The 12,219-nt window shown below is 36.7% G+C and overlaps 2 protein-coding genes across 26 annotated transcripts in view; one reads left to right on the forward strand and one right to left on the reverse strand.

Moving 5' to 3' along the window:
• TMEM243 (transmembrane protein 243) overlaps positions 1-12,219 on the forward strand; it is a 59,229-nt gene that overhangs the window by 41,726 nt on the left and 5,284 nt on the right. The gene's annotated exons all lie outside the window — the stretch shown is intronic.
• DMTF1 (cyclin D binding myb like transcription factor 1) overlaps positions 1-12,219 on the reverse strand; it is a 46,318-nt gene that overhangs the window by 18,958 nt on the left and 15,141 nt on the right. For 18 of the 23 annotated variants that reach the window (XM_084977259.1, XM_021063471.2, XM_084977257.1 and 15 more), the window contains 3 exons: positions 8,042-8,136; positions 4,869-4,983; positions 3,737-3,813 (listed from right to left, as the gene is read on the reverse strand). Coding sequence is in view for 13 of the 23 variants with exons in the window: in XM_021063471.2 (XP_020919130.1) it covers positions 3,737-3,813; positions 4,869-4,983; positions 8,042-8,136 (287 nt within the window). In the remaining 10 variants the exon portion in view is untranslated. The remainder of the gene's footprint in view (positions 1-3,736; positions 3,814-4,868; positions 4,984-8,041; positions 8,137-12,219) is intronic. The other 5 variants (XM_084977254.1, XM_084977252.1, XM_084977253.1 and 2 more) reach the window with 1 other exon arrangement.

Consider the following 12,219-nt stretch of genomic DNA (forward strand, 5'->3'; position numbering starts at 1 on the left):
CATACATTAAGAATATCTAGGAAATTAAAACAGATAAATGACGCCATAGAAAAGTTAATAAAAGACACAAAAAAGGAATGTCAAAGAGGAAACACAAATGGCAAACAAGCATATAAAAATATGTACTCAGAGAAATAAAAAGAACCCAAATAACAATTAACTGTGGGATGGGTAACTTATAGTATATGTATTTGCACAGTGAAACACAGCTAAAAAAACCAACAGGGAGGAGTTCCCGTCGTGGCGCAGTGGTTAACGAATCCGACTAGGAACCATGAGGTTGCGGGTTCGGTCCTGCCCTTGCTCAGTGGGTTAACGATCCGGCGTTGCTGTGAGCTGTGGTGTAGGTTGCAGACGCGGCTCGGATCCCACGTTGCTGTGGCTCTGGCGTAGGCCGGTGGCTACAGCTCCGATTCAATCCCTAGCCTGGGAACCTCCATATGCCGCGGGAGCGGCCCAAGAAATAGCAACAACAACAACAACAACAAAAAGACAAAAAAGACAAAAAACCCCCCCCCCAAAAAAAAACCCAACAGGGAATGGATCTCAAAAATTACAATACAGAACAAAAGAAGCCAGGTACAGAATATCCCCAGAGAATGAATTTATATAAATTTCAAAAACAGGTAAAATTACACTGATAATACATTTTATACAATCTTTTAAATGAAACTTCATAGTAAAAAGTTTCTCAATTTTAGCATCTTTCCTAAAATTCTTTTATGTAGTTTCAATTTTGCAAATAATTAAATCTAAATGTTTACAAGTATCTACATGCAAGGCACTGAGTTGCAAGATAACAGTATGGTGAGATGAAAAGATTTTTCTACTCTTTTTTGTTGTTGTTGCTTGCAACAGTAATTTCATTTAGCTTATTCTTTTTACCCAAAATATGGAATATATGCCATCTCAGTAATTGGTTTAAAACTGGCTCCACAATGTTCTTTTAAGAGCACCACATAACAGGAGTTCCTGTAGTGGTGCAGCGGAAAGGAATCCGACTAGGAACCATGAGGTTGTGGGTTTGATCCCTGGCCTTGCTCAGTGGGTTAAGGATCCAGTGTTGCCATGAGCTGTGGTGTAGGTCGCAGACACAGCTTGGATCTGGTGTTGCTGTGGTTCTGGTGTAGGCTAGAGGTTACAGCTCTGATTGGACCCCTAGCCTGGGAACCTCCATATGCCGCAGGTGCCGCCCTAAAGAGACCAAAAAACAAACAAACAAAAAGTACCACATAATAAAAAAAAATCATAATCAAAAATCAAGTTATCTTTTTGGATATTTTCTATTTCTGATAATTCTAATATCCTTCTCCCAAACATCCTCAATTAAAATATTAAAGAACTCTTAATTATTCCAACTTCTCATTCTCCTTCTTAACCTATACCTAGCCACTAGGCTTCCTTAGAACAACTTGCTTATCTGCCCTTTCCCTGCCAATTCTATTTCAACTACTACAGTTTAAAGTATTACTACCTTCACCTAGTCAGCTGAAATGGTTATCTAAAAGGTCTTTTTGGAGTTCCCGTCGTGGCTCAGTGTTTAAAGAATCAATCCATGAGGTTGTGGGTTTGATCCCTGCCCTTGCTCAGTGGGTTAAGGATCCGGCGTTGCCGTGAGCTGTGGTGTAGGTCACAGATGCGGTTCGGATCTGGTGTTGCTGTGGCTATGGCACAGGCCCGCAGCTACAGCTCAGATTCGACCCCTAGCCTGGGAACCTCCATATGCCATGCGTGTGGCCCTATAAAAGACAAAATAAATAAATAAAAGGTCTTTTTTTTTTTTTTTGGCTGTGCCTGTGATATATAGAACTTTCTGGGCCAGGGACTGAATCCATGCCGCAGCTCTGCAACCACTGCAGCAACACCAGATCCTCAACCCGCTGCACCACACATGATTTATTAACTTTAGATAGAAAGTTTTTATCTAGGAGTTCCCATCATGGCTCAGTGGTTAATGAATCTGACTAGGAACCATGAGGTTTCGGGTTCAATCCCTGGCCTTGCTCAGTGGGTTAAGGATCCGGCATTGCCATGAGCTGTGGTGTAGGTTGCAAATGTGGCTTGGATCCCGAGTTGCTGTGGCTCTGGTGTAGGCTGGTGGCCACAGCTCCGATTAGACCCCTAGCCTGGGAACCTCCATATGCCTTGGGAGCAGCCCTAGAAAAGGCAAAAAAAAAAAAAAAAAAAAAAAAAAAAAAGTTTCTATCTAAAAGATCTTAATCATCAAGTTGCCCTTTAATCATAAAGTTGAAAGAGTCCTTAAAAAATCATCTACTCCAATCCTGGAATAGAAACTAGCTTAATTTCCAAAATTCAATGTTCTTACCAACCCGTTACTGCCTTATCTAAACCTGCGGCATTTTTCCAAACTTAACTGAAAGAGTATGTGACCAGTGGACAACTTTTACTACACTTCCAGACACATTTCAGTGGTCATTCTATTTCTGTTTCTCTGGAAACAATTAGCTTGGTGGGAGGGCTCTTTTCTTCACTAATAAAGAATTAAAGTTCTTTACTCTTTATAATTCATAAAGAGGAGCTTGGGAAGAGTGTGGCTTAAAATTAAGCTTATGAATGTGGACATTTTAGGCAGTGGTGTATCTGTAACAGTGAAAAATTATAAACAAACTAAATATCAAACAATATCTGAGGATAAGCTGAGAATACTTGATATTTAGAGGATGGTTAAATAAACACTGTACACTTCCCATTCACAAACAACGCTAATGGTCTACATTTCAATCATGCACTATTTGAACTCCATTACCAGGATGATTCACAAGTCCCTGGAAAGATTTCCTTGAGAAGAGCACAGATCTATTTCAAAGATATCTCACTTATTAATTTACTAGTTTTTCTCATTTTCTATAGGACAGAATTCTAATTCTTTGGCCTGGACTTTAAAGCACAAGTTCTAGAGGCTAATTATCTTGCTTCAAGTAAAGGGGCTATTTTAATGTGCTCTGGGTTTGATCTCTGAATCCTTGGCACTCATCATTTACTCATGCTCTTTCCTTCAGCCATATTCTACCCTAGGTCCTATCCCTTTCTTCAAGACTCCGCTCAAGTATTTTTCCAAATATTTTTCATACCTGCCTGAGGAAAAACCTCCTTCTTTGTTCCCATGCAGAATTCACAGGTATCACTCACCAAGTACAAAACTTTGTATCATTCTTCACATGTTCTAGCATTCCCTCTTGCACTGTTGGCTTTTCAAAAGCAAACACTATACTAAGGCAATTCATATCTCTAGTGCTTTAAAAACACTATTTTCAACAGACATTTAATGAAGAGGATGACTAAGCTGTCAAGACATATAAGCTTGAACATGAAAATTAACTAATTTTTTTTTTAAAGACAAGGACTAGGTGATGTCATAAACTTATTCAAAGAAGATGAACATCTTAGGCTTTATACAACATAAACTTAAAACCCCAATTAATAGGCTACTTGAAAAGACAGGGCTTTTAGATCCTGAGAGGCTATAAAATTTTGTCTTAGCTTCAGGGTGTTAACTAAAGCAATAAAGCTATTTTAAACTGAGAACTCAAAATGTGTTAAAAATGTATTATAATCATACACCTTAGAATTATTAGTTACAACATACTAGCCAATCAACCACTACATAATTACTGAAAAGCTCCTAATTAAGTACTATATACAATATGCTGCTTTTTGATATTTTTGCAATTGGAAGTGAAAAAATTAATGGAACAAAAAAATATGCCTAAGATACCTTCAAATAGCGTTCAATATTGTTCATCAAAATATCAATTTCTTCCTTGGACCACATCCCCTGCTTCCATTTATGGCCTTTAAAAGAAAGCAAGTAATGTTAGAGAAAGTGTTATTCCTTGAGAGGAATAAAATGTAGCTAATTTAATTTCTTATTCATCTGAAATCTGAAAAATTTCCAGGTAAAGCTGCTTTTGTAACCTCTGGTTTTTAAGAAAGAATATATCTGACCCTACTAAATAGAGATAATGATAAGTAAAACATTCAAAAAAAAATTCCTATTAGTTATATCTCTTATTGGACTGCTAAAAAGACTTATAAAAAGCATAAAGCCAAATCATGCTCAAAACTTTTTCAAAAGTTTCTCCAATGAAAAATAAATTTTACGGGCAAAAAACTACAGGTGTAAAAGATTCTAGGACAAGGTAAACAATATATTGGATACCAACTGAATAATTTATTCTTAATGCGTATTTACAGTACAGTGGTTGAAAATAATCAATTTACTTTTTTCTTTCCTTACTTCAGAGTGGCATATACACAACCCCTACTTTTTCACAGTAGCTCCTAGCGATCACACATATTACACAGCAGCATCAACTATAAACACTTATTTTAAACCTCTAAGCTGCCTCTAAGATCAAAATTAGTAGTAGAACTTAGAAAAGGCTTGATTGACTTCCAAATCCCATAAGGAGTAATTGTATTGTCTTTTATTCCCCCACCCCCCCCACCACCTCCCCTCGTAGCATATGGAAGTTCCCAAGCTAGGGACTGAATCTGAGCCCCAGCTGCAGCAATGCCGGATACTTCAACCCACCATGCCAGGCCTAGATCAAACTCAGGCCATTGCAGTGACCCAAGCTGCTATAGTAGGATCTCAATCCATTGCACCATAGTTGGAACTCCCGAACTGTCTTTTAAATGACACCACTGTGCGTATAACCAACTTTATATGAGAGAAATAATGATCAATTCTTAAAAAACAAATGTCAGTTTCATGGTCTCATTCAGAGCCAACTTGCGCACTCAATTAGTCTACTCAATCATAATTATGAAGCCCCAACTCAGACTGCAAGCTCTTTTTAACCTCCATTTTTTCCACTGGACACTAAAATTCAGTGATATCTTACCTTTATTAGTCAGAGAATCCTTATCTTCTTTAGTTGTAAACCAGGCTTGGCTAACGGCTGAAACTTCCTCATTACCCAAGGGAGATATTTCATCTAGTTGCTCATTCTGTAGAATCTTGAAAAGGTAAAAGTGATAAAAAAAAAAAAAGTAGTAGCTTGATTTAATACCCAATCTGATTCATCTTTGTAATGTTAAGCATTACAACTTTAATATAGTAATATAAAAATCATCACAAAATCATGGTCCCCTTATTGTTTACTCACAACTTTGTTTTAGCCAACCTCTAGAGCTGATTCCTACCTTCCTTATACCTTCTTTTCAAAGAGCTGTGTGGTACTACTTTTTATTATTGAAGTAGTATGTATTAAAAAAAAAAAAGCTTTATTGACATATAATCCACAAATCATAAAATCCCTTTAAAGTATATAATTCAGTGGCTTTCAGAATATTTATGCAACTATCCACCTGGTACATTTTCAACCAAGGACATACCTAATCTAGCAAATTATGCAGGAAAAAAGCTGTTTTTAAGAGACGAGGCCTTAGATTAAAGAGACCTAGAGTGTAAGTGAGGAAGATTTAGCAACAGACTATTATGGGTAGATCAAGATAAGGGGAGAGTCACAAGCTTAGTAACCACTCAACCCAGTTTGGTCTCTGAAGTGGATCAACTACTAAGCTATGGCACTTTCTGGAGGTCCTAACAAAGATTGAACTGTTTCTTGAGTAAGGAGAAACTGCATCTCTCCTTTCAAGAGGAAATGAAATTCATCTCACTTGGAAAGAGAGAAGCTGTCAGTGAACAGCCAAAGCACAAGAAGGAGATAAGCCATGCCTCTATTTTCAATCTACTTTATTTTTATTTTTTATATCTTGTGATAAAGAATATACTGTATTTATAAAAGTGTTTTTTAAATCCATGGGCAAAAGCTAGAAATCACTGGAATATGAAAAGTTTTATAACCCTGTATACGTGTCATATACTTTAGATTTCTTTCTTTTAAAGAATCAACAGGACTTAAAGCTGAGAATTGAGACAGACTAGATGATGATATTCAAGACCTCTTACATTCTGAAGATCACAATTTTGTAAGTTTTGACAAAGGAGTTATTCGTCAAGAGCAATACATAGAGCTATCAAAACACCTTGATACATATAATATCTATTTTTAAAGAAAAGTAATGTAGAAAATCTCCTGAGGTCATCTTCTATTAATCAGTTAGTTAAAAGAATAAAATTACCATTCCCAAAGCAAGTCTAGATATATAGCAAAGCCCACTCTATGAATCTCAGGAATAAACCTGTCACGCTGATTAATTGTTGTCTTTAGGCAAAAACTTAATGCCTTGTGGCTCAAATTTTCCTGAAGAAGATTTACAATTATTAAACCATATAATGTTAAACATGATTTATCTAAAGATAAACATTTCTACTCACTGAATAACTCTTGCAACCACAAACTATTACACACATTGGAAGTTTTTTAGTTTATAATTATTTTTCAAGCTAGTCCCATTACTGGAACAAGAAAAGGGGCACTAACTATTAAACTATGTGAGGTAACTACACCCAGTTTGACACAAAATGACATGGCAAAAAGCACACTATTTAAAAATTTTTAATTATGCTGACTTTCACTCCTAATATTAATCTTATTAAAAAATCAGAAATTATTATAAGTTTTTCATCCACTAAAAAGGGAGGATAATAATAACAGGGAATTCCTGTTGTGGCTCAGCAGAAACGAATCCAACTAGTATCCATGAGGATACGGGTTTGATCCCCGGCCTTCCTCAGTGGGTTAAGGGTCCAGCATTGCCATGAGCTGTGGTGTAGGTTGAAGACATGACTCAGATCTGGCATTGCTGTGGCTATGGTGTAGGCTGGCAGCTGTAGTTCCAATCAGACCCCTAGCTTGGGAAATTTCATGTGCTGTGGGTATGGCCCTAAAAAGTGAAAAACAAAACAAAACAAAAAGTCATAATAAACCAAGAAGCTAATGTTAAATTGTAACTCATTAGCTCTTCAGAAATAATCCAAACAAAACAACCCTGTAACTTGCCTAACGAACACTGCATTATGTTCCACCTCATAATAACTAGGCTGTAAACCAAACCACACAGTTATTTTTAATGTGAAAAAACATAATGGAAGGGAGACTACATAGTCTGTGAATCTGAAGTGAATCTGATAAGACGTACTCTGAAGAAAGAATTTACTCACTTGTTTCAGAGGGTTTAGAAAAAATTTGTCCAAATCCTCATTGAAAATGCAGGGCAGATTATGAGCTCTTTAGCCTGGCTCAAAGCTGTTTGAAGTCTATTAGAGACTTGCTTTTCTGGAAATCCGTCATTCTAGAACCACTGTGAAGCTCCCCACTGCAAGGGGTTCACAGTGCACCTACCTGAGATGTCCTTAGTCCCTGATGTTACATATCAACTTGTAACTATTTTACTTTTTAGCTGAAGAGTAGTCATTGCGATGCTTCAGTAAGAAAAATAAAATAATGGTGCAATGTCTCTGGTTACTACTTTAAAATATTTTAGTATAGGAAGAGATGAAGCAGAAGGACAAGCTACTGAAAAGGACAATCAGCCAGAGATAAACTGACAAGTAAAATAGATTGAAGCTGTAAGTACTGAAGAGAGGAAAGAATTCTGATTACTTTTGGTAGAAATAACTTATGAGACAGGCACCAAAAGGAATCACCATAACTACAACTGTTATAATTAAAATCCATGTGAAATGACTAGCCTTCATTCACATAAGAGCAGAGAACACATGGAGCTTTTCTAAGTCAGTCACTATAGATAACTGCTGTGTAAAACTTAAAAAGTTTTATATCTCACTCAATATCTCATATAACTGAGAGATAAAATTTAAAGTCATTTAACAGCTCAAATTAAGATCACTTCAAGTAGATACAGAATGCACGTGTATCATCTGTTTCAAAAGACATGAGCCACTCTACAGGGAATGAATTTTAAAATTCTATCTTCGCTTACAAAATTTTGAGACTCAGATATGTGCAGACTAGAAATATGAATGAGTAAGTCTTACCTCCACTTTGTGGTTGCTACTCTGTCAGAGAAAATACAGTCTCATCATTCTATCACTTAAGGTATGTGTAAAAGATACTCTTCTGGCAGCCAGTAAAAAGACTTACTGTACCTGGATCTGTGTCACAGTTCCCTCAGTAATCTCATCATCTGCCACCTCTGTGGTTGCAGTCATGGTCACCTCAAAGCTCTGATCATTCTCTGAAACTTGGAGAAAAAGAGCAGTTCAATTCCAGAATAATAATGGCATGTCCTAATTATTTTAGAAAAATACCCAAGGAATATGTATGTGATTATCTAATTTCTTAACACGCTCCTTGCCAATATATCCATAAATATGTGTGTGTATATATACACATACACATCCATATATTTGCTTGACAAATAACTATTGTGTACCTAATATATACTAGGTATTGCTCAGGATGATGGGAAGACAACATGAGGCAAATAACCAAAATTCTGCCACTTACAGTCTAGAGGAGAAGACACAAAATGAAATCATGGCACTTACAGTCTAGAGGAGAAGACACAAAATGAAGACAGTATTATGTTGGAAAAGTATTAAGGAGAAAATAATAGAGCATGAAAGGACATGTGTTGGGAGTGGAGAAGTGTTGGAAATTTTAGATGGGAGGCCAGGAAATGTAACCAGGATTTGGAACAAATCGAGGAGGGGAGCTAATCATGTTTCTATCTTGAGGAAAAGCATTTCAAGTAGATGGAAAGCCAAGTGCAAAGGCTCTGAGATAAGAGCATATGTAGACTGTTCATAGAACAGCAAGGAGGACAGTGTGGCCAGAGCAGCCCAAACAAAACAATGCATGGGGACTCGAAGGATACTGTAGACTTTGGCTTTCAGATGAGGTGGCCACTGGAAAATTCAGAGTAGAGGAGTGATACCAAGTGATTTTTAGTTTAACAATCACTCTGGCTGCTATGGGGAAAAGAGCCTGAAGGGCAGCATGGGCTGGAGAGAAATCAGTGAAGAAGCAAATTAAATAATCTAGATAAAAGAGGTCAGTGGCTGGCACTAGAGTGAAGGCAACTGAGGATGATGAGAGGTGGTTCAAACTGTGGATATATTTTGATGGTAGAGCCAACGGGGTTTGTGGATATACCAAATATGAAAGAAAATGAAAAGTCAAGAATGGTATTAAAGTTTTTGTTTGTTTTTTAATCTGAGCTACTGAAAGAATGCAACTGCCATTAATGAGATGGGGAAGACTAGAAGAAGCAAGTTTAAAAATTGAGGAAGTTTCAAGAGCTCAGTTTCAAACATATTAGTTCAGATACTCACTGAACGTCTACTCTTAAGAGAAGTCTGGACTTGAATAAATCTGGGAGTCATCACCAGAGGCAGAATTTAAAACCATGAATTCCAGAGAGTGAGTAAAAAAAAAAAAACAAAAACAGAAGCAATGTAAGAACTGAGTCCTGGGGCACTCCACATTTAGAGTTCGGGGAGACATGGACAAGTCAGCTTAAGTGACTAAGAAGGAACAGAGAAGTAAAAAAATTAGAGAAATGTGTTCCTCAGAAGCCAAGTTACAAAGTGTTTCAGGGAGAAGGGGGTGATAAAAATTGTGTAAAATTGTGGGCAGATCAAGTAAGACAAAGACAAAAAATCACCATTGGATTTAGCAAGAAAAAGGAGCCCTGGGCAGAACAGTTTTGGTGTAGTGAGAGGTGAAAGACCGGAGTGGGTTTAAGGAACAAGGGAAGAAATGGAGGCAAGTACAGGCAATTCTTTACTTGGATCTAAAGGGAAGGAAAGAAAATGGATGGGAGCCTAAAGTGGGACTTTTTATTTTAAAAAAGAAATTACAGTATGTATGTAACGCTGATAGGAATGATCCATAGCGAATGAAAAACTGACGATTCAGAACAGAAAGGAAAGAATTCCTACAACATCCTTGAGTGGGCAAAAGGGAGGGGGGGTCTAGCACACTGAAGGGCTGGCCTCAGCTGGGAAAAAGAATATATGGACATATACACATGAGAGTATGTACTTGTAGTAGTGGAAACTAACAGAATTTATTTTCTGGTCAATTAAGTTTTTTCAGTAAAGTAGGAAGCACAGATATCAGTTGAAAGTGAAAAAGGTGGAGCAAGTACAGGAGGTTTCAGGACGTATGAAATAGTCATCTCAGAGGGGGAGAAAGAACACCATATTAGTATTGTATGATTGGTAGGCAACATAGAGGGCCCGCTTCAAGTTAAAGATCATAAATTTAAAGTGATACCAGTCAGCATCCTTGTGTGCTTTTCCCCCAATCCCTTTTAGTTACGAGTACAGACATAAATAGGCTGAGAGACTGAACTAGGGTTGTGGTTTTATCAAAGAACAATGAGGTGAGGGGAGGAAAAAAAAAAAGGTTTGAGGGTAAATTCAAAACAGTGATAATGATTCACCATGAAAATGGAAACCCAGTAAAGAGGAAAAAAGAATACAAGTAAAGAAAGAATAATCTAAAAGTGGTGAGGTCAGTGGGTCCCAGTGGGGCAAAGGACTGCAAAAGCATTAGAGGAAGTAAGCTAGAAAGATAGGAATTAGTGGCAGGAAAACAAAGTCTGAAGTAGACTACAAATGCACTGCAGTTAATTTGTAATGGTGAGAGTGGTGATGGGAGTGACAAACGAGGGAGTGTGAAGAACAAAAGGAATCAGAGGCTCAGTAACTGCAACAATCATCTAAATGAATAATCACCAAGAGTTATAACCATGAACAAGTAATGGAGTAAATGTGGTTGTAGATGACAGAGAAATGGTAAGTGGTCTACACTGATTAACATGAGAGTTAAGAGAACTTTTAAGGCTCAAATAGATAATTTTATCAGTTTTATAAAGCACATTAAAAAAACCCTGAATATTTAAATTTTAAAACTAATATTCACCTCCATGAAGTCTAGCATAAAGGACTTGCCTATTTAATCATTCACAAATGGTGATGGATATAGGACTTCATGCTTTTATGTGACTTTTTTAATGCAGAAACTTTTCCAGGTTGATTTTATCAGCATACTTCTTACAACTCCAGGGACCTTCTAGCTGCTTTTCATAAATTCAGTCTTACTGTAAATGAGGTTCCAGAATATCCTTCTTGCATGGTGATGCTATGACTCAACATCAAGTAGCTCATGTGCTTTTATGTCACACATTGACACTGTCTTACCCAGTGAAGTGAATGAGGGTTTGAAGGATTCAGTCTAACATTATAAAACAGAACAAAATATCAAGTATAGTTCAAACCTATGATAATGTTCAAGGCATTCTACTTTAACCTGATTTGGTTAATTGATTTATTAACCAGTCATAATTTGTATCACCATAATAAAAAATTCTGGGGAGTTCCTGTCATGGCGCAGTGGTTAACGAATCCAACTAGGAACCATGAGGTTGCGGGTTTGATCCCTGGCCTCGCTCAGTGGGTTAGGGATCTGGCGTTGCCGTGAGCTGTGGTGTAGATCACAGACACAGCTCGTATCTCGAGTTGTTGTGGCTGTGGCACAGGCCACAGCTCTGATTAGACCCCTAGCCTGGGAACCTCCATATGCCATGGGTGCGGCCTTAGAAAAGACATTAAAAGAAAAAAAAAAAAAAATTCTGGCTTATTTAAATATTTTTATTTTATTATATCCTGGGGATGTAACATTCAGTATAGTGAACATAGTTAAGAATACCAAACTGCGTATTTGAAAGTGGCTAAGAAAGTAGAACTTAAAAGTTCTTATAACAAGAAAAAAATTTGTAACTGTGTGGTAGAAGATGTTACTAGACAAATTCTGCTGATCATTTCACAATATATACATCTACAGAATCATTATGTAGTACACTTGACACTAATATAATGTGACATGTCAATTATGTCTGAATTTAAAAAAATCTCAGATTAGAAAATGTTTATACAGGAAAATGTTTATCTGTACAGATAGGCCAATCAAGTTTTAAAACTGAATCATAATACAATGATAATCAAATTAGGAAAGAGTTTTAAAAATCATGTGAATCACCATTAGAAGGAAAGATCATTTAATTAGAAGTACTTTGTAAATGCTACAACTAGAAGCAGATGTAATTATTAACATTAATACCATTTTTCAATAAAGTCTCAGAGTAAACTTAGATAATTATGGGTTTTTTTTCCTGCTTAGTTCAATGAGCAATTAACTCCAAATATAGAGTATATATCTACTTATGAAGACATGATTTTCCACAATGAAAACCTACTCTTTATTTTTTACCATTGGATGCTGATGTGATCTTGCTTGATGCTGAGTGTAAAATAAA

This window comes from Sus scrofa, chromosome 9 (genome assembly GCF_054392235.1).
Source record: "Sus scrofa isolate SSC_HxYL_T2T_F1_AM1 chromosome 9, Sscrofa_HxYL_maternal_Yorkshire_Landrace_v2.0, whole genome shotgun sequence".
Taxonomy (NCBI): domain Eukaryota; kingdom Metazoa; phylum Chordata; class Mammalia; order Artiodactyla; family Suidae; genus Sus; species Sus scrofa.